This window comes from Felis catus, chromosome C1 (assembly GCF_018350175.1).
Source record: "Felis catus isolate Fca126 chromosome C1, F.catus_Fca126_mat1.0, whole genome shotgun sequence".
Classification (NCBI taxonomy): domain Eukaryota; kingdom Metazoa; phylum Chordata; class Mammalia; order Carnivora; family Felidae; genus Felis; species Felis catus.
This window is the reverse complement of record NC_058375.1, coordinates 51,013,069-51,039,901: the sequence shown is the minus strand read 5'-3', so window position 1 is coordinate 51,039,901 and position 26,833 is coordinate 51,013,069. Positions and strand designations below refer to the sequence as shown.

Sequence of the window (26,833 nt, the reverse complement as noted above, 5' to 3'; positions counted from 1 at the left end):
AGACACACCTCAAGGTGCCAGCAATTTTCAAGTCTCTGCATTTGTCATATTTGCTGTTAACCCACCGGTCAAAGCAAGTCACAAGGCCAAGCTCAGGGTCAATGTGGGAGGGGAGTGTCCAAGAGTGGGGTATGATTGTGGCTGTTTTTGCAAACGGTCTACTGCCCCTCAGCTATAAGCAGGTATAAATACCTACTTCATAGGGTTGGTAAAAGGCTAACTGAGATAATGCATGCAAAGTTGTTAAGTAATAACTATCTTGCACAACAAATGTCTTCATAAATATTCCCTTCTTCCCCTGTCCAGGAAACATGCTCAAGGTTATAGAGGAGATCCGGATCTCCTGACTTTCTAATGAAATGCTTTTTCCAGATCACAAATGTCAGGAAACAGGAGTGCCTATAATCCCCCTGAATCACATGACCTTTAACCAGCACAGGACTTAGGGACCAGACGGCAACTCCAGCCCTGCCTCTTCCTTCTTTCCAAATGTAGTCACCGTATATGTCAAGAGTCTGCCTTTCTCCCCAGAGAGCTGCCTTTTCAGTGCATCCATGGAAGTGGTCCCACAGAACACCAGCTAATTCTCTTAATGCCCTGGGGGCCTGTCATTCCTGCCTGCCTCATCTGTCCCGGCTCAGCAACCGCCCCCTGCCCCCCCCCTTCGCTGTGCTCCACGTGATTACCCACAACTAGCTCAACAAAGGCACCCCTCCCTCAGGCACAACCACCTCACAAAATAAAGGCTGAAGAGGGAAAAAGCTTGGTTGCTGTCTTAAGCCTTCTGAAGAGGCTGGCTCATTAAATCTCCCTTCTGGCTGTGTTTTGGGTCACTTTCTCTATAGTTTCTGTTTTTCCTATTTCCTTCAGAAAACCAATATAGGCTTTTGGACTTTTCTTCCTCACTTTAAATATCTCTGATTGGTTAGCTCACCTGCTGCACTTCACTATGTTCCTCAAAATAACCACTGTGGCATCTCCCCCCTTCCCTAGTCCCCTTCCGATCCCCTTTCTTGCATCTGTGCGTGTCTTAGGCTCACAACTGTTTGCGGGTCATTTCCAAGGGTCTAGTGATCTGGCATGCTTTCAGACTCTGTAGGGAATCCTAGGTAGCTCTGAGGCTATATATCTTACTTTTTTCTTCTCCCCTGACTCCTTTTCCCAGTTTCCCCAGAATTATCTTCTTGGACTCTTGAGGCTGTCATTCTAACACAAAGCTAAATATTCCAAGGAATGAGCACACCTTCAGCAGATCCTCCCCTGCCTCACTCAGCACCAGCCTATCTTGCCTTTCTCAAGTCCCTGCGCTGTGTTCTTTCTACGGCATTCATGCTAACAACCGCAGTGACTCTGTAAGTTAGGTATTATTATCACCACGTTACAAATGGAGAAACTGAGGCATCAGGAAATTAAATAATTAAGTAATGTTCCCAGAAGTAGGAAATGACAGAGCCAGGATTCAAATCCAGCCAGTTTGGCTATGTGTTCATTTATCCGATCTGAAGCTCATTTTGAGCAGAGACGGTCCTCTTAATTAATTCTTGCCCTGGCCCAATGCCTGGAATTCTGAGGTCCTGCATACCTGTCACCAGGTAGAATTAAGAAGAGCAGGGCCAAATGTGAGCACAGGTCTGCTGGCATATTGGATCAACTCCCTCATACAAGGTCCAGCATTCCTATTACATTGGGAGAAGGAGAAGGAACACAGTGGTGGGTGGCAGGTGGAGCAGGTGTGTGTGTGTGTGTGTGTGTGTGTGTGTGTGTGTGTGAGAGAGAGAGAGAGAGAGAGAGAGAGAGAGAGAGAGAGAGAGATAACCCATAGGGCTAGTTTAGGAAAGCACCTATTAAATCTATCATCCTGGATGGCTGCTCAGTCTCCAGACTCCTTTGGTTTCCTTCCATCTCCCTTGTGGAAGATTTTGCCTTCGAATCTGCTGTTTCTTATTTGATGCTATTATTGTATTTGTGCTCTGGACCTGCTCCCAGAGGCCACTGGGTAAATCAGCCTCAATTGAATTGAGGCAATAAGCAGATAAATAATGCAGCCTCTCCTTTAGGAGAGTTCCTTGCCTTCTGGGTCATAAATCTGCTCTGTACTTAACTTTAGACAAATACCTCCTCTCTGATTTGGTCTGTCCCTGTAATCCAGGAGGCTGCAGGGCCGACCAGTAGGCTTAAGAGTACAGCCAAGTGTAGCCTGGAAAACTAACAGAAAAGCAATAGCTCTCAGTTACTGAAACTACGAGTGTGCCTCTTTGGGAAAGCAGGTTGGTAAAACATTGTGTGGGTGAATGGGAACTTATTTGGTATGGGGGGGGGGGGTGGTTGAGACGTATTTACTCCTCATTGCCTGAAGTTCAGGTCCCTGCCACAGAAATGGTAGAATCCAATGAAGACCATCCTGTGGGTGAGCACCAGTGCCTCCTTCTGTTCCTTGCTATGGTTGTGACTTAACTGTGTAAAGCCTATGGCTTTACTGAGCCCACTAGGCTTGATTGTGTCAGTGTGCACACCATGAACCTTTGCGTGTCTAGTTGATTTCATTTAGTTCTTTGGAGGTAACTGTACTTCTCTAAACACAGAGGGCCACCTGAAAAGCATGTGGCCAAAAGGAGAGATCAGACGAGCAAGTGGGAAGAACTCAGGCCCAATATGTCATCACATGTGGGGAGAAAGCAGCCCCCCAGAAGCTACCCCAGGTAGCACCATCAACTGCACCCTTTTTCTTTAACTTGTCCCTTTCCCTTCATTCCTTTCTCTTACCTTGACCATGTCAGCCTTTAGCTTCTCTTACCTTGACCATGTCAGCAGGCTCCCAAATGGTCTTGAGGCATTTGGTTTGTCCTTTTTGCAGTCCTCTGTGAAGATACTCTTTGAGAAGCCACAGTTGATTACCTGCAGAGTGAAGTCAAGGCTTGTTGGTGTGCACGTGAACTGCTCCAAGATCTGGTTCTTGCTGACTTTTCCACTTGTCTCTTCCTACTCTTCTCTACCTCACTTGGAGCTCCAGCCACATCAACTGTATTTACAGAACCCCAGAACACTATGACATTGCACACCTCCATGCCTTTGCACATTCTCCGATGTGTATCTAGAATCTGTGCTATTTATTGCTGCATAACAAACACCCCAAAACTTAGTGGCGTAAAACAAGAATGTATTATTAACACAGCTTAGCTGAGTGGTCCTCACTCAGAGTGCCTCACTGTCACTGAAGTCAGATGATGGCTGAGACTGGAGTCATCTGAGGGCTCTTTTATTCATGCCTGGCACCTGGGCTAGCATGGCTAGAACAGCTTGGGCTGGCTAAGCACGTCTCACCCTCTTTCCCCATCTCTTCCGTGTGGGGCTGTTAGGGCTTCTGCACAGTATGGCAGTCTCAGGGAAGATGGACTTCGTATGTGGCATCTGCCTTTCCACTGAGTGTGCATTCTAACAGACCCAGGTGGAACTCCAGGCTTTAACCTTGGAATTCCCTCAGCATCCTTTCTACCATATTATTTTGGTCAAAGCAGTCACAGGCCAGCTCAGATTCAAAGGGGTGAAGAAACAGACTCTGCCTCTCATGTGGGATTCCCTTGCCTGTATGGAGGGTGGGAAGTGATGGTGGCCATCTTGGAGATAAACAGCTACAATGTCTTTCACCCTCTTGTTCTCCTGGTAAATTCCTGTTTGTTCATTTTATGTCAGTCTTAGGTCACTTTTATGAAGTCATCCCTTTCCTACCAAGGCAGAATTAACCTCCAAGCCTAAGAAAAGTACTTTTTAAAAGTTTATTTGCTTTTATAATTTAAAAAAAATTAATGTTTATTTATTTTTTGTGAGCAAGAGACAGACTGAGCATGTGCGGGGGAGGGGCAGAGACAAGAAGGAGACACAGAATCCGAAGCAGGCTCCAGGCTCTAAGCTGCCAGCACAAAGGCCAACGCAGGGCTTGAACTCACAGACTGCAAGATCATGACCTGAACTGAAGTCAGATGCTTAACCAACTGAGCCACCCAGGTGCCCCTAAGTTTGTCCCCTTCTGTGCACCCAGGCAAATCCACTTCCATTATGAGGCATCGGTTTTCTATGTTTTGTGTTTCCACAAAGATAATAACTACAATATTGAGCACGTGTTGAGTGTTTATTATCATGCGAAGCACTTTATAAATATTAATTAATCAGTTCTCACAATAATCTCATCTTGCTATTGATATTCCCATTTTATAGATGATGAGACATAGAGAGGCGAAGTCATTTCCCTAAGGGTCAAAATACAGACCAGGCTTTTGAACCTGCATTCTTGATCTCTGTGCTGTCCATTAATGTTCTCTCCTGAGCTAAGCAATTTTGGAGCATGTTTAGCAGAATGTTAGGGGTGTTACATGAGAACAGACGATTTAACCTGAAGAAGTCCTTATGGATGCAAATAGTTGAAGGACTGACTTGTTCTCAGCATTCACTGCTGGAGTCAAGAAAATCAATGGTGCCTTGGTGTGATGAACTTTGTCATCACAATGTCCCCTGATAGTCTGGGCTGCCCTGAAAAGTCATGAGTCCCACCCCTCTCAGAGGATGTACACCAATGTTCCTTTTGACATGGCCCTTTTTCCTTACTAGCTTTTATCCAGTCTATGAAGAATATGGTATTTCCTCGCCTGACATGAGCTTTTGAAAGTGAAGCACTTTTACTCATGTTTGTAAAGCACTAAACAGTTTTCAGGTGGAAAAGAGCAGGAGCTGTGCATGACTACAAGTTCCAATTCTCTCTGATCCTCCTGTATCTGAAGGCTGGCACATATGAGGTAGCTTAAATAATACAGAAGACATAACTCCTTGATATCTCTGGCTTCGGCAAGCTTTACTAGTATCTATTTGAATAATGCAAGGTTCTTTCTTAATGTTGAGGCAATTGTGTATTTTATCCTTCAAAACCTTCAGTATTCATAATTTCCAATTAGTACCCTGATCCGGCAAATTCCTGGCCACTTCAGTTCAGCAGTTACCATGACTCAGAACCAGAAAAACAGTATGAGACTATTTTATTTTGCTGGTCTGTGGGCAGATTCCACAGCAGTAACTGAGATGAATACTGCAAATTGGAAACTATTTCCTCTACCTATTTCCTTGCAGACATTGGCTAAGTACACACTGATTTAATAACCTGGACTCTCAGCATGGCCAGAAGACTGTGAGAATCTCAGCTTTAATTTAGAGGCTGAGACATTTAGAAGAACTCTCGTGTGAGAGCCTTAAGTCTAAATCACACATATTCGGCTTCACCACCCTGCAATTCTTATTAACATTGTGCTTCTTTTTTACATGTCTCCCAGCCAAAGACCAGTCCTCTCAGGGAGAGGAAGAGAAAGACCCTCCAAAGAGCCACCCCTACTCTGTGGAGACCCCATATGGCTTTCATTTAGACCTGGACTTCCTCAAGTATGTGGATGACATTGAGAAGGGAAACACCATCAAAAGGATTCCTATCCACAGAAGGGCCAAGCAGGCCAAGTTTAGCACTTTGCCCCGAAACTTCAGCCTTCCTGACAGCAGGGCTCGCCCCCATGCTGCTCTTCCCCACCAAAACTGGTCCCCAGTGGTGCCAAGGAAGGTGCCGCTGGGGACAGAGGAGCGAGCCCAGTCGTTGCCACCTGGTGAACATGTGCAAGCCTCCACCAGCGGGAGTGACGTGAGCTACCACAGGAAGGCCCTGCTGGCGGAGACAGCCAGACATTTGGAGGCTGCAGCCCCCAGGGAGGCTGAGCTGGCCTCCGGGAGTGGACGGCCCCAGCTCTTGAGGGCATCCAGCATGCCAGCCACACTGCTGCAAAACAGGGCCTCTGAGGACCCAAGCCTAAACTCAGGTCCCCCCACACCTCCTGCCCTCCCTCCCCTTCAGGGTGAAGGCAATGTCTGTGATGGCACCTTTGGCCCTGCAGATGGATTTGCGGGCTTTCAAAACTCCACCCCACGAGCAACAACTCAACCCAAAGTCAGAGAGTTTGGGGACCTGGTGCCAGGGATTCCAGAGCTGGTCCAGGAAGGCGCTGAGCCTCCAGAGGATGCAGATGATGAGGAGGCTCCAAATCACCTCTCTTTCCCAAGTCCTCCCTTCTCATCCCAGGATGCACTGATAGTTCTCGAGGATGAAGAAGATGAACACAAAACCCCAGAAGCAGAGGTAGTGGTCACCCCTGGCTCCCCAACACCAAGTCCCCCACCTCTGCCATCACCCATCCCTGAGAACGAGTTCCCCCTAGAAGAAATAGAGCTCAACATCAGCGAGATCCCACCCCCACCACCTGTGGAGATAGACGTGAGAAGCATTGGCATCCGGGTCACGGAGGAAAGCCTGGGCCTCCCCACGATGGATCCCGTCAGCATCTCCAGCCTGAAGCAACAGCTGTCTGCCCTTGAGGGTGAGCTATCTGGAAGAACTGAGGAACTGGCCCAGGTCAGAGCTGCCCTCCAGCAGCAGGAGGAGGAAATCAAGGCTAGAGGGCAGAGGATTCAAGAACTAGAGTGCACTGTAGCTCAACTGGCAGATAAGCTTAGCCATGAGAACGCCAAAGATGCTCAGGGCCAGACTGACGCCGTGGTCAACACTGACCCCCTCCATGGACTCTTGACCAGGGAGTTGTGTGACAAGAGCATTGAGGTCAACCTTCTGGGCAGCACAGGATCTGAAAGCTGGAGGGCTGGAGGAGAGGAGAATGGGCTCTTATGGGGGCAGGACAGCCACAAACCGGGGGATCGGAGCCCAGCAGAATTCATGCCACCATCTCAGCTCTCACTGCCACAAGGACCCGAGATGGTCCTCACGCCCTCTTTACATAGCTGCCTCTCCACTGAGCTGAGGATCGAAGAAACAGGCTCTGAGCTTGAGGGGGACCCTCAGGTGGGAGCCAAGGGTCTGGGCAAGGGACCAGGAGGCTCTCCATGGAGCAGTGATAGAAAGACTCCCCCGGCAGGGAGGGAGGAGGCCAGTTCAGAGCTGCCAGGGAAGGAGCGCCCAGGGAGGCCACCAAGTTCACCAACAGATGCCACTATTGGGCAATATGTTAAGAAGATCCAGGAACTCCTGCAGGAGCAATGGAGCTGCCTGGAGCACGGGTACCCGGAGCTGGCCAGTGCCATCAAGCAGCCTGCCTCCAAGCTCAGCAGCATCCAGAGCCAGCTACTCAGCTCCCTCAACCTGCTGCTGTCTGCCTACTCGGCCCACGCTCCACCCCAGAAGGAGCCCCCGGCCCCCGCCTCCTCTCCGCCGATGGGTAAATACTGGTCCCCGACACAGGGAACCATTTCTCCTCTACCTGGCGAGTCAAAGGGAAAAGGGATTTTAATTGCATGCATATATACGTATTTTTAAAAGGTTTAAGCAGCTCAGGGAACCCAGTGGAATAAAAACCCATCTATGTAACAGTGGAGGCTCTGTGCCCCTACTCTTGTCCTTGCTCTAAGGTTGGGCCTGACTGCAGGCTGTGCAGGCCTGTACAGCTGTGCAGATAGCACAGGGCACAAAGATGCCGGCCAGGGAAGTTAAACGGGAGCTGAAATTCAGCCCACACTCACTCGCCAAGTCTGCAGCACTGTGTCCAGCCAGAGGGGTGCCTGTTCCTCATTTGCATGGCGCAAAGGCAATGTCTAGGGCAAGAATGGCCCTGGCTGTGTGTACTCTAAACCTCAGCCTGCCTTCGCTGTTTCCTGGGCTCTTGCATTCCTGTGGTCCTCTCTGGTTCTTGCACAGTAGAGGTTTTCTCTAGCCTGGTTTTGGAGGAGCATGATATTGAGATCGGAAATATTTCACTGAATACTTTGTGTGTGTGTGTGTGTGTGTGTGTGTGTGTGTGTGTAAGAGAGAGATTGAACGATACATGTGGAAGTCGACCCTTTGGCTGAGCACACTTCCTCTTGTAAGAGATCACACACTTTTCTGTTACATAAAGTGGAACCATATTTTGCTTTGCTCAACGAGCGGGGCCGCAAGTCTGCTTCCTGCCACAGATCACAAACTGGCTGCTTTTTCCTGATGTCGGTGCTATTTCCAGTCTTGCCCATTGGAAAATGCCTCCCATAACTGTGAGCACAGCAAAAGAAACCATGTTCTCGTTCACGTGTCTGCTCTACCTTCCCTGCATCGCAGGTGTCAACTGGCTTGTGAGCCAGGAAAGACCACTGAGGTGCCCTCCGGCAGAGGTGGGTGTTGGAGCAGAGGTCATGTGAATGGACCATTCTGCCATTCACTGAGCAAGTCTGAGCCTCAGATTTCCCTCCCATAAAACAGGGACGATAATAGCACACACACCACATGGCTCTTCTGGAAGAGTGCCACTAATTCCACTCCATCATCCACACTCAGAAGGGCTTTGTGGACAGGGACAGGTCAGCTGGTGTTGACCAGAAGGCCAGTCCTCCTCAAAGACCTTCACAATATTTGATTTACATTATCTAGTGCTCTGTCCCTTTCTACCCCCTCACATACCTTCAGCGTGTATCCGCTCAAAGCAAGAGTACCGGTTTTGCTGCATTCTGGGGCATCCCCGAGATCATTCTAACCTGTGATGTTGTGTCTGCCTAGAGATCTCCCCGTCGACCAGCCTTAAGTCCATAATGAAAAAGAAAGACTATGGCTTCCGTGCAGGAGGTAATGGGACCAAAAAGAACCTTCAGTTTGTTGGGGTTAACGGTGGGTAAGCATCGCTCGTGAAGCCCAGACTGCCCCCTCCACACTTCCCATCCTGCTGTTGTCCTTAGTGCTCTCTTTTCCTAGGGGGAAGCATCTGGTTCTCATTTTTCTTCAAGGGAATTAACAGCCCTTTAAAAGTCCATCTTGGGTTTGCATGTGTTTGGCTCCTTGCCAACTGTGGTGGTCTGTCGGATCCCGTGCTTTTAATGTCTCGGTGTTGGTGCCCCCCGGGCCAGGATTCCAGGTGGCTTCTGGGAATTTGGGGAGCACATGGGCCCTTTACAGAAGACATTTAACCTGCACAACAAACACTGAAACCAGGACAAACTCTTAGTTTGTTGAACTTCAAATTTCATCCATTTAGGTTTTTTTCTTCCTTTTAACTAACTTACTGCAAACCAATCCAACATCTTTTAGCGTGAAGAAAAGCAACCAATGCCTATTGACTCAGAACATGAATCAAACCTTATATATTCTAGAGAGTAAATCATCGGCTTTAGAATATTTTCTTTCTTTTTTTTTTTTATTTTATTTTTTGAGAAAGAGTATGAGTGGGGTAGGGTCAGAGAGAAAGGGAGAGAGAGAGAATCCCAAGCAGGCTCCAAACTGCCAGCACAGAGCCCGACTCAGACCTCAAATTCACAAAACAGTGAAATCCAAGAGTCGGACACTTAACAGACTGAGCCACTCAGACGCCCCTGGATTCAGAGTATTTTCTAGACCAGTCATCCAACAAACATTTATTAAATGTCGACAAATGTATTAGGTGTCAGTCATAAAAAAAGTGAAATAAATCATGGTCCCTGCCCTGAGCTCATAGTTTGGACAGGGCAGGGAGAAGACAAGAAGTAAAGAGAAAATGCTGATATGCTGAGATGTGTAGAGGAAGAAGTGTAGGCCTAAAGGAGGGGCACATGACCCAGCCAGTGGTGGCCCCAAAGGGGTCGGAACCCCTGCTTAATTCAGGTCAGATCAGAAGGAAGACACCAGGTTCAAGTAAGAGTGACGGCACTGTTGCAGGTTCTGCAAGGAAAACGTCAGATATAAGGAAATGGGAAGTCATAGGAGGGTTGCCGTTCTCATTGCCACTAACGTCAGCTTTCGCCGACGTTTTCAGCTTTCGCCGACGTTTTCAGCTTTCGCCAGCTCATGCACAGGAAAGGAGAATCAGCCTAATCTCAAAGTCTAAAAGCAGGCTCTCTCTCTCCCCTTCTGAAATGCCCCCGACAGTGCCTGCCCTGTGCCCAAACCTGGAAGTCAATCTTACAGCTAGAGCTTGCCTCAGTGTCTGCCATTGGCTCCTGTCTCTCTTCCCTAAAATGTGCCAAGTTGGGCCCATGCTGGGGCCCTTGCATTTGCTATCTGTCCTTCCATCCATCTCCCCCACCTCTTAAAGTGCTCCTGTCCCAGATATTCTTCAGTATTTGTCACTTTAGTCTAATGTTTCTCAACCTTGGCTGCACCTTGGAAACCCTGGGGGAGCCTTAAAAATACCAACGTCTGAGTCCCCTCCCTGAAAACGCCAGTTTAATTAGTCTGGGGTGCAGCACAGATATTGGGAATTGATATCCCCTCAAGTGATTATAATGTGCAGCCAGGGTGAAAAAAACTTCTGCTCTAATTAATGTAGCCCCTCCTCCCATTACTCAATCCCATGGTCCTTTATTATCTTACTCATTGTTCTTATCACTATGTAATTATACTGTTTACATGTTTACTTTCTGTTGTTTTCCTATTAGAATATAAACTCAATTAGGACAGGTACTTTGGTATAGCATTTACAACAGTGTGTGACACATAGTAGGTGCTCAATAAATTTCTGTTGAATGAATGAACTGACATCCAGGTGAAGTCTTTATGGAAGCAACTGTAAGACAAGAACAGCTTGGTAAATGTAGTATGTCCCCTACTCCCTTAATCGCAAAAGTAAAAGGTGGTTCCAAGCACAGTAGAAGAAATACCTGGTTTAAACAAGACAGAATGTGAACACGCCAAGGAGCAGGCTGGGTTTGCAAATCCAGTGAGCACAGGGGCCTTCCATAGGGGCCATCATTCAGAGAAAGGGCATGAGGGGGTTCTGTGGAAGCCGTGGTCACTGGTCTCCCCTGGTCTCTGTGGCAGTGTCCAATGGCCCCAGCACCCGAAATCTTCATCCTAACTGCAGCATCCTCTTTCGGGGTCTCCTGTTGACTATCGGCAGAAGGATCGATAAATCTTCCAGGACTTCTCTTCATGGTCTGTGGTCTGTCACCTCAGTGGAGTTGCACATAATTGAATATAAGGATCACTCCTGGGGAGGAGGGGCCACAAGTCAAGGGGCCCGTGCCCTTGCTTTTGCTGTTGCAAGTAATAGCTAAAACAGGCTGCAGCCAGGAAAGGCAGATGCTGGGTTCAGGTACCCTGACTGTTCAGGTTTCCCATGGAACCCTGCTGGGAGTAGATACAGATGGGTCCCTCCTTTCAGAGGTCAGCTGGGCTAGAACAGGGGAGCTAAAGGGAAGCCTCATAATCACCTGGAGACGTGATGATTTGTCAGTCAACTCAGAGGATCCAGGGTGGGAGTGGGGATGTTTGCCTAGATCTAGGCCCCTCTCTAGACAACACGTTAGGATTCCCGAAAAAATGCTTCTGTGAGAATCTTGGATTGCTTGTCTGAATCCTCCAAATGCATTGGCCAATTAGGGTATGGGCTATTTACATGTTCACTGCAAAGAGCTCAGTTAATTATCTTTTCTCCCAAAATGGCCTCTGGTGTTAAAGCCACAGCTCTTAACCACATCTTTCTCTGACATAAGGTTCCTGGGAGTCCCCTCACCCGGGTCTGCAGGTATAGAGAATGGAGATGTGGTTTAGCAAGCTGGGAATTATTATCTGAAGCCCACCTGGTTCTTATATGTGTTGACCTGGGCACCGGGTAGAAAGCACAGAATGAGTGACCTTTGTCTTGTTCTCCAGCTATGAGACCACCTCAAGCGAGGAGACCAGCGGTGAGGACAGCTCCCCGGAAGACTTGTCTGACAGCGAGGCTGAGAAGAAATGTGATGGCACAGAACACAAGCAGGGCAAGGAGGCCCACCCCGGCTGCAAGGCCGGGCAGGGCATCCCAGAGGGCACCAGCACCTCAGGCCAGGACGGTGGGCCTCCTGAAGACCTCCCCCATCCCAAGGCTGAGAGGTGAGTCAGATGGGCACGGATGGGAGCACTGATCCTCCGAGAAAGAGCAAGGGCATTTCTTCACCCTTTTATTCCATTATTTGTTCATTTGTTCATCTTTCTCTCCGTTCACCAGATTTACTGAGTTTCTAATCTATGCTAGGCACAGACGTAACTCCTGCCTTCATGGGATATCCTGTCATAGAGCTCTACGTGTAAAGCTAACATGGTCCCAGCACTAGAAATGCGAAGGACTTTACATGTACTATCTTAGATAATCCTTCTAATTATCCTGCAAGGTAGAAATGATTATAATCCCAACTTTACAGATGTGGAGACAGAGGCTTAGAGAAGTTAAGTGACGCAGCTAGCAGAGCAGGGATTCTGACCCAGATCTTTTCTGATTCTTACCCCTATGCTTTTCTGCCTCTCCCGTTGGCCATGTTGACATAACCCCGTCTTTGAAAGAGATGCGAGGTCATGTCACATGATGAAAAGAGTACTGTCTTTGGAGTTGGACACACTTGGATTCAAATCCTATGTCTGCCACAGGGTCACTTTACACAAGGCACCTAAACTGTGGTTGCCTCAGTTTCCTCATTTGGAATAATGTGGATAACAGCCACCTGATAGGTTTGACCTGAGGACTGGATGAGAAAAAATATGTAAAATGCCTAGCACAGTGCCTGCCACACAGTAGCTCTCAAGAAATAGTGGAAATAAGGATAGTAAGTACCATAATCATCACTACCACACCCAGCCAGGGGTAGCGGCGAGCAGCGAGTGGGATCTGACTGCTAAGTGGGTACACAGGGCTGCTCCAACATGGCAGCACTATAAAGACGTGATGAGGGTAGAGCTTCCTGGTGACCAATGCCATTAAGTCCTACCCTGGGATGGTCTGTCTGCCCTTATACTAACACGGGAAGAGTGCTCATCATTGAGTGCATCCCAGCTTAACTGATTTTCATTTTATTGACTCTGTTAGCATTGATGGTACCCTTCATGAAAGAACAACCTGACAAAATTTGCTAGTATGGATTGGGTTCTTTGGGTTTTTCAAGTCGCTGAGGCAGAAAATGTTTTAGCCAAAGTCAGGAAGACAGCCCTTCCTTTCCCAGCATGTCAGGAATTGCAGTTAGGCCCATGGCCCCCAGAATGCTTTGGTGATCTACTCCCTCCTCCTGAAAACAGCAGGATTAAAAGGGCAATGTGCTTGACTCACTCTTCAGAAGAGTTCAGAAGCCAAGCCTCATTGTGGGAGGCTGTATTCAGTGTAATATCCCTTGTCCTGGGAAGTTGCTTAGTGTGAGTGTTTCAGCTGCTGAGAAGCGAAAGTCAAGGTAGGGGATTACTTTCTTTTTTATTAATATGAATATATATATATATTTATAGATGTATGTATTTTATTTTCCTCTTTAGATATAAGCCTTCAGAAGAATTCCTCAGTGCATGCCGGGCATTGAGCCAACATATGCCAGAAAGTGGGGCCACCACCGACCAACTCTTGGTACTGTGATTTTTCATTGTCATGGAAGGATGTCCGTGCTGTTTAAGCTGTTAGTTCCAGCTCGGTGACTTTGGTCTCCCGCCTGAGGCGGCAGTGTGGGTGTGCACGGAGTCCCTTTCCTCTGGGTGCTTTCATTTGCCCAAACTCTGCTGCCTAGGTGATGGGTTATGCTGGGAGAGGGGAACCGATGCATTTGTACCAGGAAGCAGCCTGGTGCTCAGAGGCACTACCGAGGGTTATCAGGCGCTGCACCTGAATGTCAGGTGTACAACAATCAACAAAACAAAACTGTGTGGCTTAGGCTCAAAATCACCTCACAATTGGAGAGAGCTGTGGGCAGAGTGAAGCGCGTGTGGAATGGGAACCGGGATTCTAGTCCCAGGACCTCTGTGAGATCTTGAGCAAGTCAGTTCACCTCATTAATAAAATGAAGGTGGGCGGTGGGCAGCATGTTTCATTACCCTCAAGCCCTGGTATTTAATTCTGTAGTCTATACTGTTTTTCTTGACGTGTACCTATGGGTTGAGAGACCAAAAGCAAGAAAATATATCTGTTGGCGCCTTAACACCTTCATGGCCCACAGAGATGTAAACAGATAACCATTAGGTTCTACTTTTACTCAAGAAATACTGGCACAGACACATTTTCCCAAGTCATGAGAGCCAGCTGGTAAGCCCCAGTGTGTAACAACCCATAAGCATTTTAGAGCCCATTTTGTTCTCCCTTGCAGAAGAGGCTTAGGGGTAAAAAATGATCGATTCAGCCCAACCCATCTTGATTATTCTATCTCAGCTGATTTGGCAAACAACTGTTCCCAGATTGTTAAAAAAACAGTGTGTGATGTGGATGGATGTTGATCAAAACTCCTGTTACTTATTCTGAGTTACAGAATAAGCAGTTCTGAATGAATTACAGAACTAAGCTGTATGTTCCTTAATATTAGGATCTTTCTCCAGATTCTCCTGAAGATTCCACAGGAAAGGGAGATATTCTGATATATAAAAAATGTTTCAGCCACAAAACATTCCACTGTTTCTGCCTAGAAGACATAGGGTAACCTGGATGGCTCAGTTGGTAGAACATGCAACCCTTGACCTTGGGGTCGTGAGTTCAAGCCCCACACTGGGCATAAAGTTTACTTAAAAATAAAGTAAATAAGAAACAGAAAAAGAAAAGTGATGGAGGATGTGCAAACCTGACACCACACCCACGTTAGGTTCAAAGTACCCCCGACCCCCACCCCACCTTCGAGACAAAGCAGGTTGTACAAAGACCTCACTGTGTAGAGCCAGGGACAGGTTAGGGACCCAGCTCTCTTTTCACCCACATTTTGTAGTTGAGACAGGAAGGTTCAAAATGACTACATGACTTCCAAGGTCATACAACTGAGCCAGGACTTAAGCCTGGTTACATTGGCTTAAGTGACTCCAACTCCAGTCCCTTTCCAGAATGAGTGTGAAGTCACATCCCCATGGTTTCTCTTCCCCCTTACATAAATAACTTAAACATGTTCTATTTTAAACATGTAGGTCATGTAACACAGAGAATCGATGTCATTTATGTCTGGAATTCTCCTCATCAATGGTTCCAAAGGAGCTAAATACTGCAGATAGTGAGGTCCTGGCATGGGTTGTTAAATCATTTTCTCTGAAGGTTCTAGCAAAGCTTAAAAGCCAAAAATAATTCAAGCACAGCTGTTTGGGTTTTATTTTCTAGCATAAATTGGCCATGTTGTTGATCTTAGCTTTCAGCATGCATTTTTCCCATTAGTAAAATGTTGTGACTTGCTAGTTATGGCTATTGAAAACACACAAAAGTCCTGATAGAGTCTGGGCTAAGGTCAATATTGGCTGGTTATATGAAAGACAGGGCCTTGGTTATCCTGTGCATACAAGGGACGCAAGCTAAACTTACAGTAGATTCAAACTGTCACCTAGGACACTGTCACCAGTTATTGTTTGCTCTCCCAGTCCTCTTTCTACCTCCCATGGGGGGCTCATCACACAGGTGCAAACTCAACCCCACTAGCTCTGATCCCTCCAGGAGTAAGTCACATGGAGTTACAGGGAGCTGAAGGGATAGCCGTGAAGCATCCAAAGCTGACTTTTCCTAGTGGGAAGGAACACCCCAGCTGGAGCACCCCAGGCCAGGTAATCTCCTGGAACTGGAATCTGTTGGTATTTCAGAGGCAGAGCTTGAACACCATCAGTCAAGAGTGGTTCCGCGTCTCCAGCCGGAAGTCGTCTAGCCCTGCTGTGGTGGCGGCCTACCTCCGTGGGGTCCAGCCCCACTCCCCACACTTCCTGAAGCTGCTTGTGAACATGGCAGATGGCAACGGGAACACGGCTCTTCACTATAGCGTGTCTCACTCCAACTTCTCTGTGGTGAAGCTGCTGCTGGAGACAGGTCAGAAACAGGTGCATCTGCACAGCCCGGGTCCCTCCTTGAAGGGCAACTTTTGTAGCCACTTCCTTCCAGGGAGGTGATGCTTCACTGTCCTGAGTTCCTCCTGTATTCTAGGAAGTGGATTAGACCACCGTGCCTTTGTTATGTCACTTATTCTTCACAACGCTCTTGTGATGTAGGTATTACTACCCTCACGTTGCTGTGTGGGACAACATCAAGTGGCCTAGGAGTAATGGCGTGGACAGGTGGGTGATGGGGCTGACTGAAGGCATGTCCAGGTCCAGTGTCATCTAGGAGTTCAGGAAGGCTGTATGTGGGATATCTAGGAGAGTATCTATAGGAGATTTAACACCCCAAATGATCCTCCACAGAGTAGGCCCTCTACTAAGCCCCTGGCAAATGAGGTCTCACTTAATCCTCATAACTCCTGTCAATAGGGATGATTACTCCGATTTTTTATAAGTGATGCAAGTGATGCTCAGAAAAGTCAATAGGCTTTTGCGTGATCCCAAGATCACATAATGACTAAGTGTGCTGCTGGGGTTTAAAATTGATACAACTGACTTGTTCTTCCCATTCCTGGCATCCAGGAATTAGAGCACATGCTAGATCTGTAAACCTTATGTAGGAGGCTAGAGGAGGAGTTTAAGTGGGCATCGGGGAGTCTCAGTTCTAGATCCAACAGCTTTCCCCCAACTTGGATCTTATCCACGCTGCCTTAAATTCCTCCCACGGCTTTCCATGTCTCCTAAGATGAAAGGCAACTTCCTCAGCATGGCCTTCAGAAATCCAAGAAGGCCTGACTCCTGCCTGCACTTGCTCCCTCAGCCACCACCATGCATTCTCTTTCCATCCACTCCAAGCAGATGGCCTCAAACTCACCATGCTCGTTCCCTCCTTTTCTCTTTCTATCTGAACCCTTTTCCCTAAAACCCTTTTCATGACTGGCTCCTTCTCCTCATTCCAATACTCCAAAGTTCCCTTAAGAAGCCTTGAAACTTTTTACTGGAATGAATAGGTGATGGGCCTAATGACAGCCTAAAATTCTTTCCGCTTTCCACATCATCAGAGGAAGATAAAGTCCCAACTCAACATTGAGCCAATTTTACTAGATTTCAGTTCTTCATGGATTCATGGATACCACAAAAAGGGCAGCTCAACTGAGAAAGGCACATAATTCAATGGAACATGCCCCTGTGCGTGAAGAATCCAAAGACTGGAAATGTAGAGCCCTCATCTTCAATTAGCTCAGACTTGCAGCCTGTTAGAAGTTCTCCAGGTGGGCCAGGCCAGAGAACAGACGCCCTAAGCTTTGGTTGTTGTGCACTTCTGCTGGTGTGGACTGAGAATCCATTCAGTTCTCACCAACCCTAAAGTGATCTGGAAGCTTTCTGTTTAACTTACTGATAGAGCTAAATAGCCATAAGCACAAAGAATGAAGATTTGCTGGAGAACGGGATGAAGGTACCATTACTTTCCCTCAATGTAGAAGGGCTGTTGAGGAGGACAGACCAGTCACACTCCGAAACTTAGGCTCCCATCCCAGGCGGTTGTGAAGCATCCAGAAAGCACACTACAAACCATAAGGGGCTACACTGAAGTGACTTGTCATTTTTTGAGAATGGAGCCAGCGGGTGCACCTCTACCACCTTAGTCTTTTGTGATCCTTTATTTTTTTTATTTTTTTATTTTATTTTTTTAGTATTTATTCATTTTTGAGAGACAGAGAGACAGAGAGAGAGAACGAGCATTAGCAGGGGAGGGGCAGAGAGAGAGGGAGACACAGAATCCGAAGCAGGCTCCAGGCTCTGAGCTGTCAGCACAGAGCCCAACGTGGTGCTTGAACTCACGAACCATGAGATCATGACCTGAGCCACAGTCAGACACTTAACCGACTAAGCTACCCAGGCACCCCATGTGATCCATCCTTTATTTTGCCAGAACACCGCTGCAGGGGAGAAAGCTTGTTGAACAGGAGCGTGCTCAGTCATGAGTCTTTCTTCTTGACTCCAGAGAGGGTTGGCTTTACTCCCTAGGGGCTGCTCAGAAGAATTTGCTGTGAAAGCCCTGGGTGAAGCCCCTTTCTGAACCCCTGAGGAGGAGTCAGTCCTTACTCTGCTGAGCTACAAGTCATGTTCCTGAAGAGAGTAAAGAGAACTGTAACCTGAGGACCGTTTACACCTCTTAAAAGCAAACACAAGATAGTCAAGAGGTAAAAATAAAAAAGTCATTAACAAGGCAATGCAGATATTCCCATCTTTATCAAGGCCAAGTTGTGAGGCAATGTGTGGAGTTAGATTCAGCTTTCATAGCCCAGCTGGTCATGACAGTGGTCAGAGGGGCTTACTGATGATGATAAATGGACGAGACTGATTTTTTTGTATCCACTGGCATCCTGGCATCACAATGGCACATTTCTGAAAAATTGTTTGAGGTGGGGTGGAGCGAACGTCAAACAAATATGTTTTTTTTACCCCAAGTACAGAACTTGTAAATAAGTCACCCTAATTGTAGGTTTATGCATTTTTCATAAACCATATTTGTTACAATGAATAGCTAAGTCTTCATGAGCAAGTAGCAAGGATACAGAAATAAGAATACTATACTAGTGAAACAGTAAGTGCTTACTGACTGTTTACAATGTGCTAGGTACTGTTCTAAGTTCTTTTGATATATTAACTCATTAAATTTCATGGTAACCCCATAGGTTCTATTATTATCCCCATTCTACAGAGGAAATGCTAAGAAAAACTAAATGACTTGATCTATAGAGATAGTTTTTTTATTGTCCAAAAGAGATACATAGCTTTTTTGGATAAGCAACAGTATGGGAAAGATTTTGTTTTCCACATGGTATTGCCCTTAGGAAGTGGGACTGTGGGCCATCTGGATGGCTCAGTCGGTGAAGCGTCTGACTTCGGCTCAGGTCATGATCTCACAGTTCGTGAGTTCAAGCCTCACGTCAGGCTCTGTGTTGACAGCTCAGAGCCTGCAGCCTGCTTCAGATTCTGTGTCTCCCTCTCTCTCTCTCTGCCCCTTCCCCACTCATTCTCATTTTCTCTCTCTCTCTCTCTCCCTCTTTCTCTCAAAAATAAATAAACATTTAAACAAATTTATGAAATAAATTAAAAAAAAGAAGTGGGATCATTTATACAATAGGTAAGAAGCTGATGACCTATGTCACCTTTGGTGCAGAGAGATTATGAACGCATACCCCCAGGGTTACAAAGCAGATATTTCCTTTGAGTTCTCAACTAATTATTTAAGTATTTAAATATTTAAAATGTGCTATTTTTCATTCTACTTTGAAATGTATATTCTTAATTGCTTTAACCCAAATGTGTATGGAGGCCTCCCCCCTCCCCGATTTTTCAAATAAGATGCTTATTCCTGGAAAGATTTCCTGTGGCGTTTTTCATGCCACCTGGCACACTGCCCAACATATCACTAGGCCTTTGGAAAAGACATGAAAACGCTGCCACCAACTTAAGAGTTGTACACAGACCTAGAGTAAAGCCTAAAATGACAGTTGTGGCTGATGGGTGGCCAGGTGAGTGGTGGGCTCGAGAGCCAGACTCACCAGAGCTCTGGTCTCATTTCATCTTCACTCGGGCAGTTTATGAAGCTTCACCGACCTTCAGTATCCTCATCTGTAAAATGGGAATCATGTCATGTGCTCTGCTTTAGGAAACAGTCCTGGTCATTTTACCCCTTGGCCATCTCTGACTCTACTACCTTGTTGGACCTTTCTTGCTGAGTAGCTTCAGGAAACTTGTAAAGAAAACTAGCCACTTTTAAAGGCTGCTAAAAATGTAAACACTGACTCCACCACTGGGAAAAGATCGCTCTGCTCCATGGCCTTTTAACTAGCAGGGAGTGCCCTGTTGAACTGTGCTCTGCTAAAGCAGAAGCTCACTCCTGCCCCCTCCCGCGCCCCCACCCCCTCCAAACCCGGGAGCTATCCCAGTGCCTACTGCTCCCCCTGCAGGTGTCTGCAATGTTGACCATCAGAACAAAGCCGGCTACACTGCTGTGATGATCACTCCCTTGGCTTCTGCAGAGACCGACGAAGACATGGCTGTCGTCTGGAAGCTCTTAAGAGAAGGAAATGTGAACATCCAAGCTACTCAGGTAAGAGGTGTGAACGTGATCCCCTCTTTAATAAATATGGGTACCTCTCAGTTTTATTCTGCCAGTGGGGTGAAAAATTGCATGTAGATCCCTGTAGAGTTTTTAACCCAAGAAGGCTGGGCCCTCCAAATGGCATCCGTCCAAAGCCTGTACATTTGGTTTCCTCAAAAGCTTCTGAGACCCAGACAGGCTAGGACAGAGGTCAGTGAGCTTGTAATCTGTGTCCTGGTCCGAAACTAGGCAAAGTCCATCTGGACCGGACTTCTTGAACAGTTAGCACCAGCAGGACATGAAAATGCTGAAAGGCATTTGTTGGTTGTGTAGAAAGCCTCTGCAGGTGATCAACCTCCATCATGAATTAGAAAGCAGTTCAAAGGGTTAGCATGTCTCTGTTTAGCTTCTGGGCCCCTCTACTTGAGAGGATAGCATAGGGGCATGGTCCTTAGCCCGAAGGGCTTTGAGTTAGACAAGACTCCATATGGAACAATGGGAACTCCTCAAAAGACCACTTACCCATCTTTGACCAATATGAGAACAACAGAATGCATGCAACTCTCTTTCCCCCCAGAGCGATCAGAGATGTAGCTTAACTATCAAGAACTGTGAAGGGTCTGAGATTGTACTCTACTTTAATGCTAACAAGTTAGCATGCTACAGTGTCATGGAGGCTGGCAGAAGACATGAAACTCCTGTGCCAGAGATGGACAGTGTATTACTCACAGCAGGAAGAGTAGTCATGGCATCGGTATTTACACCAGTTCCCTGAGCCCCAATACCCAATTCCCACAGGTGTGAAGAGGGTCAGATCCCTGTACATGGAGTAGGTTGTATTACTGGAAAGGAACCCTGAGCTTAGGGAACCTGAATCTTTTATATTGGATAGTATGTTTGCCCTTTGTTTTGGAGAACACGCTATCTCTTTCCTCCAAGGCTGTTCACTATACAAGCATCTTTAAAAAGACAGTCTAGGGGTGCTTGGATGGCTCAGTCAGTTAAGCATCTGACTCTTGATCTCAGCTCAGGTCTGGATCTCAGGGTTGTGACTTCAAGGCCCGCACTGGGCTCCACGCTGGGTGTGGAGCCTACTTAAAAAATAAAATAAAGCAAAAAATAAAAAGACAGTCTAGAACAACAGAGCAGATAGTGTCTCACTCACAAAGTATGCAAAAAACTTAGAGACCCATAAGAAAGTGCCTCCCAACAATATATTTAACTCCCTTGTCCCCCCCACCCCCAGAAAGTGACTGCAGACAGTAGCCTGCCCAGATAGCAAAGTCACTTTGCACACTTTATCTAATAGTGATCCTATTGATGGCAAGGAACAGACATTTGTAGATCACTTTCTGTTTTTCAAAGTATTTTCACCTAGAGCTCCTACCCCATGGGATTTAATAAAGCTGCTTTCATTTTAAAGTTTAAAATATGTTAATTTTTTTCTAAATTGGCCCTCTTTTAAGAAGGGATGCTCATCAAAATCAAAATCAATGCCCTTTTTTTTATAGATGCTCTAGGAGGGCATGGGTCTCATCCCAGGTTGCTAAGGAGGGAAAGGAATTCATAGCTGCCACTGCTCCCTTCAGCTCCCTCCAGGGCTTTTACATATTTCAGCTGCATATGAGCTGCAGGTACCAGGTAAATAGTGAATTAGGAGGCTGGGAGTCTCCTAGGCTAAGCTGTTTATTTCTCTTTGTATCTCCAGGATCAGCACCGTGCCTGGCATATAGCAGCACTCTGTAAATATCGTTGAATTAAATTGTATTGAACTGGACCAGGAGGGAGGTGAGGAAGGCAGGGGCCCCAAGTCAGGCATAGGGACAGACAAGAGGACAATCTACATAAGTCATCTGGCTTTAATACCACTTGGAGAGAGGGGTCTCGATGGAAATCTCCTGATCTAGTTAGGCCAGTAAAGAAAGAACCATTACTTCAGGGCTGAGTATAAGCAAACCAAAAGGCAAACAAGGCTTCTCTGGAAAGATCTATCTGGGTGCCAGAGAAATGGAGAACCAGGATACCTAAGAATACAATCCCACATACTGGGTATTTGTCACACATTATCGCTCATGCTCATAACAACAATAATAGCTAACACATGCACAGCACTTGTTAAGCACATGAGTCTCAGAACAGCCCCATGAGGCAGGTAATATTGTTGAGCATTCCCATTTCACTAGATCAGGAGAAGCCATTGAGAGGTTAACTCAATTCACATAGATAATAGTTAACTCAATTCACATAGATAATAAGTGACACAGCCAGGATTTTCCTGATTGCAAACCTCCTTTCTTTTCTCTAAGTCCCAAAGTTCTGGGCAGGGAAGCATAATCCATCAGTGACCACAGACCGGCCCTTAATCAGTGAGCAAACATATCAGCAAACATGTCCTCAGCACTTTTTACACGTAGGACTTGGTGCTGAGAGCCACAGGGATCTGAAAGGAGGGAAAACATAGTCCTTGCCTCATTCTTACAACCTTAAAAAAGCCTGGTGTCCAGTGAGAGACAAGCCTGACCTACCTGGAACCCAGGAGAACCATAAGGGAAAAATATAATCAGGTCATTTAATAGGACTATGTACATAAAGGAAAATCTATGAGAAATAAATGGCCCATTTATAATCAGCAAAATTGCTACCATACGTTGTTCTATTTACACCCTTTATTTCACTGGATTCCCACAAAAGCCCTGTGAGGTACACAGGACAGATTATTATGATAATTTTTAAGAAAAGAAAAAGGCAAGATTCAGGGAATACAAGTGATGGGGCCAGAGTCACACACTAGGAAATAGGAGAACCAGGGCTTGGACTCACTTTCTGACTCAAGGCCACTGCCACATGCACTAATGATTACAGGGATGTGAACAGTTGTCAATGCCACGGTACTTGGCTGGCTCAAGTCAGAAGAGTATGCAACTCTTGATCTTGGGGTTGTGAGTTGGAGCCCCATGTTGGGTGTAGAGATTATTTAAGTAAGTAAAAAAAACAAAAAAACCTTAAAAAAAAGTTTAAATGGTGATAGATTAGCAACGACCATAGGACCATGCAGGCAGAGATCTTGTCAAGACAAGAGGGTTCTAGGTATCACTGAACTGAAAATACCAGGGGTGTTCTGAGTAGACCAAGGCTTCCTGCAGGAAGTTAGGCCAGGGCAGAGAGTAAAAAGCCACAGTACAGAAGCATTCAACCCTTCATTTACTCTATCATTCCATGTTTATCGGCATGTACTTGGTGCCAGGCACTGGGGAGACAGAGATGAAAAAGGCTTAGTCCCTGCCATCAAAAATTTCACAGTCCACGAGAAGGAGAGAGATTGACAGGTTGCAATACCAAGTGGTAAGTGCTGTGTTATGTATCCCGTGCCTGGGGTGTTAGCAGAGGGCTCTAGAGAGGATGTGGCATTTGACTGGTGTTTTGGCAAAGCAGAAGTTTGCCAGGTGGAGAAGGATGTGTCCATTACCAAGGGCAGGAGGAGATTCAGATTCAATGGTCATTTTCTGGAACCTTCTTGCCCAAGCATACCCAGGCTGGAGAGGGGATCCTCACCATTCCCCTGTGCTCTGTGTGGCAGGGAGGCCAGACTGCCCTGATGCTGGGAGTCAGCCATGACAGGGAGGACATGGTCCAGGCACTGCTCAACTGCCAGGCAGATGTCAACCTGCAGGACCACGAGGGATCGTCGGCCCTCATGCTGGCCTGTCACCACGGCAACGCCGACATGGTGCGGCTGCTCCTGGCACACCCGGCCTGCGACAGCAGCCTGACCGACAAGGTGAGACTTCCAGGCAATTAACAAGTAGGTGTTTCACTTCCCTTCCCGAAAAGTGCCTGCCCAGCTAATAGAATTCAAGGAAGCACATGTCAGAAGCAATGGAATCAACCTCATAGCGCTGTTGTGGGACTTAAATGAGATGATCTGTAGTAAATGTGGGGAGCCTTGGAGCTGGGAACTCCCAAATCCTAACCTTTCACACCATCCTGAGGAAATGTGCCCAGGCCTGGCCTTGGCCCTGAACTGGTCACAGCAACAACCGCATTTGGGCTTTGGAGCAGCACCTTGGACAAGGGAGCTCTGCTGCCCACGGGGACTTGAAAGGCTGGGGAGGAACCAAGTGCAAATTATGTCCACTCTCTGACAGTGATACACCTTACAGGGTGGTGCATATCATCAACCGGCCGGCTCGAGGTCACATTGCCAGGCACATGCTTCTTAAATAAACGTCTTTATAAGGTGATGGCGATGATGATCACAAAGATGATGGTGGTGACGGCTGGTGTGATAACAATGATGGTGGCCGGCATGTCTCTAGGGCTTGCTCAGTGCCCAGTACTGCACTAAGCATTTACCGAGGATCACGTTATTGAAACCCCACAACAACCTTATGAGGTTTGTCTCTGCTGACACCACCCATTTGCTTGGAAGGAAACAGAGGCACTGAGTGGTTAAGTAACATACCCCAAATCACACAGCTAGTGAAACCCAGCTCCATCAAACTCCTTAGAGTACCGTCAGGAGCCAAACCCTTTCCATGCGTTATCTCACTAATCCTCTCGATAATCTAGTGACGTGGATACTTTGATCCCCATTTTCACTGATAAAGAAAGAGAGGCTTAGAGAGTTTATGTAGCTGTCATAAGGTCACAAGCTTCTGGTTCTTGGAGGAAGGACTCAAGCCCAGGTTCGACTTCAGTGTCCTTATTGTTGGAACTATAATGCTTTACACAGACTTGTCTATACTTTCTTAACACCCACAGTTTGAAGGGAAAAAGGCCTGGAAAGGGGAAGAGTCCCTCCCCTGTCCAAGGACAGCCCCCCTCACTAGGCCACATCTGAACTACCTGAGATTGTTCCATCAGTGACTCAAGCTGCTGGGTCCCTCACACCACACCCAAGAAGCTCACACCCTGGTCCAGTGTCTTTAGGTCCCCTGAGCCCCAACTCTACCCTACTTGTGGCCCACTCACCTGCTCCCTGCTTGGGTCACACCCCAATTTCCCAAAGGTGACTTGGGTAAGACATTTCATAGGGACAAGGGGACTGCTGACTGAGGCCCTACCAAGCACCAAGCCCTGTTCCTCCAGGTTTGCCCTGAAGGGTGGGGTCCAGCCCTTGTCATGGTCACCATACTGTTTCAATGGGCACATATCCTATGGAGACTTAGACGCAGGTTTGGATGACTTAATAATTTCCTTGGAAAACTGAGAGATAATTCATGTCCTAAAATCAGTTTCTCTTATCCTACCACCATTTAAAGGTTGATATAAATGTGGAACCCCCAGAATAGCCAGCAAGCACTTTCTCTAGGTTTAGAAGGTAATTTGAGAAATTGGTCACCCAGCCTCTTGGGGGCTGATCAAGAGATGAGGAAGAGGAGGAGGTGAGGACTGGTCTCTGGATCCCGAGGCTTACCCTTCAGAGGGCTTACTCTGGCAATGGGTGCCTCCAAAGCACCCATCAAGTTGAAAGCTTCTTTTAAGGCAGAGACTATACCTTGCTCATTTTTGCCTGATACATAGTAGGTTCTGTCATATCGAAAGACAACCCAACTACCACCACACACACACACACACACACACACACACACACACACACACGTGTGTGTGTGTGTGTGTGCTGGCTGCCTGAGCCCATCCCATTTCTTCAGGCCTTCAGTGTTGCCCAGCAGGAACTTGCCAAGCCAGGTTCCCACTAGAGCTACACACTGTTGCCTTGTTCCCAGGGCTCCGGCAGAGGCATTTGAGGGATTCACCCACCCCAGGTGGTCTCACTGGCCACACTTTCTGAGCTGAATTGGGTCCCTCACTCTCCAGGTCTGCAAGTGAGAAGCCCACAGATACAGGCTGTCATCTCCAGATGGGCCCTCTTCAAAGGTGCATGGGCCCCCTGGGACTGGCCCATGGCTCTTTCCCATAATAACAATAATCACACCATCTTTGTGCTTACAGAGAACCTCAGGGTTGACAGTGCCACAATGAAAACCTAGGTGCCTACAAAAACCCAGGTGCCTCTCTTCAATCGAAACTACGCAGGTGCTTTAGAAACCCCCCCCTGCTTAAAATCTTTGCTTTGTTCCCGACTTGCCCAACCTAGGAACATACTCATTAGGAGTTAGGCTGCTCAGGCTCTTCATCAACTTGAAATGAATACCTCCCGGTTATCGTCCAGCATTCCCTCTTTCAGCAGTGCTTACTGGGTGCAGACCAAAGGGCAGGCACTGAGCCAGGTGCTGGGATATTCTTTCTGGGCCAGTAGCCACAGGTCAGATCTAGAGTCTGACCTGGCGGAGAAAGATTTATCAAACGGCGCCAGATACCAACTTACAAATGGTGGTAAAAGGAAGGTACAGTCATGAGGCCTTTTCAGAGAAAGAAGCTGTTATGTTTTGTGAAGCCCATGAACATCCTTCGGGGTCCTGCTGAAACGCCACTTCCTTCCTCTGCTTTCCCCATCCCCCCCCCCCCACACACACACACATCATATACACACAGAGCACCATCCTCTTCTCTGATCTCACTGTGTTCCTCTTTCAACTTGTTTGGCTCTTTGCCATGCATTATAGTGATTTACAGGTGTGTGGAGCCCTGATGGGAGCTGGACTCCATCCTGGTGAAGACTGAAGAGCTTTAGGCTGAGGGTGAACACCTCCCACCTGCTTCCAGGGATTTTCACATTTTAGGAAGTAATTCCACCCATATACAATAGAGCAGAGAACAGTCCAGTGGGGTCTTGGGTACCCCCCCCAATATGCTAAATCCACGAGTATTTACGAAGCAGAGTATAAAAACGTTCACACTAACTGGGCTACATAAGGGTCACAGATAGCCTCACATCGGGTTTTGCCTCCTAATTCACTTGGAGGCAAATGAATTACCATAAAAGTGGTTTGGGAGCTATTGAGATTTCAGAATTCCAGAATGGGATTGAGCCATTCATACAAGAACATGGCTGCCATCGCAGAGCTTAGCAT

The 26,833-nt window shown here is 47.0% G+C and overlaps 1 protein-coding gene and 1 long non-coding RNA gene across 5 annotated transcripts in view; one reads left to right on the top strand and one right to left on the bottom strand.

The window, feature by feature from the left end:
• Nucleotides 1–26,833, top strand: part of KANK4 (KN motif and ankyrin repeat domains 4) — a 72,651-nt gene that overhangs the window by 42,793 nt on the left and 3,025 nt on the right. For all 4 annotated transcript variants that reach the window (XM_023258770.2, XM_023258768.2, XM_023258769.2 and 1 more), the window contains 7 exons: nucleotides 5,316–7,253; nucleotides 8,561–8,672; nucleotides 11,624–11,842; nucleotides 13,244–13,331; nucleotides 15,518–15,737; nucleotides 19,726–19,868; nucleotides 23,437–23,637. In XM_023258770.2, coding sequence (XP_023114538.1) covers nucleotides 5,316–7,253; nucleotides 8,561–8,672; nucleotides 11,624–11,842; nucleotides 13,244–13,331; nucleotides 15,518–15,737; nucleotides 19,726–19,868; nucleotides 23,437–23,637 — 2,921 coding nt within the window. The remainder of the gene's footprint in view (nucleotides 1–5,315; nucleotides 7,254–8,560; nucleotides 8,673–11,623; nucleotides 11,843–13,243; nucleotides 13,332–15,517; nucleotides 15,738–19,725; nucleotides 19,869–23,436; nucleotides 23,638–26,833) is intronic.
• The window catches only part of LOC123379638, a 44,983-nt gene that overhangs the window by 17,000 nt on the left and 1,150 nt on the right, over nucleotides 1–26,833 (bottom strand). The window contains exons 2-3 of the long non-coding RNA XR_006584350.1: nucleotides 19,318–19,387; nucleotides 2,795–2,895 (exon numbers count right to left, since the gene is read on the bottom strand). This is a non-coding gene — a long non-coding RNA (uncharacterized LOC123379638). The remainder of the gene's footprint in view (nucleotides 1–2,794; nucleotides 2,896–19,317; nucleotides 19,388–26,833) is intronic.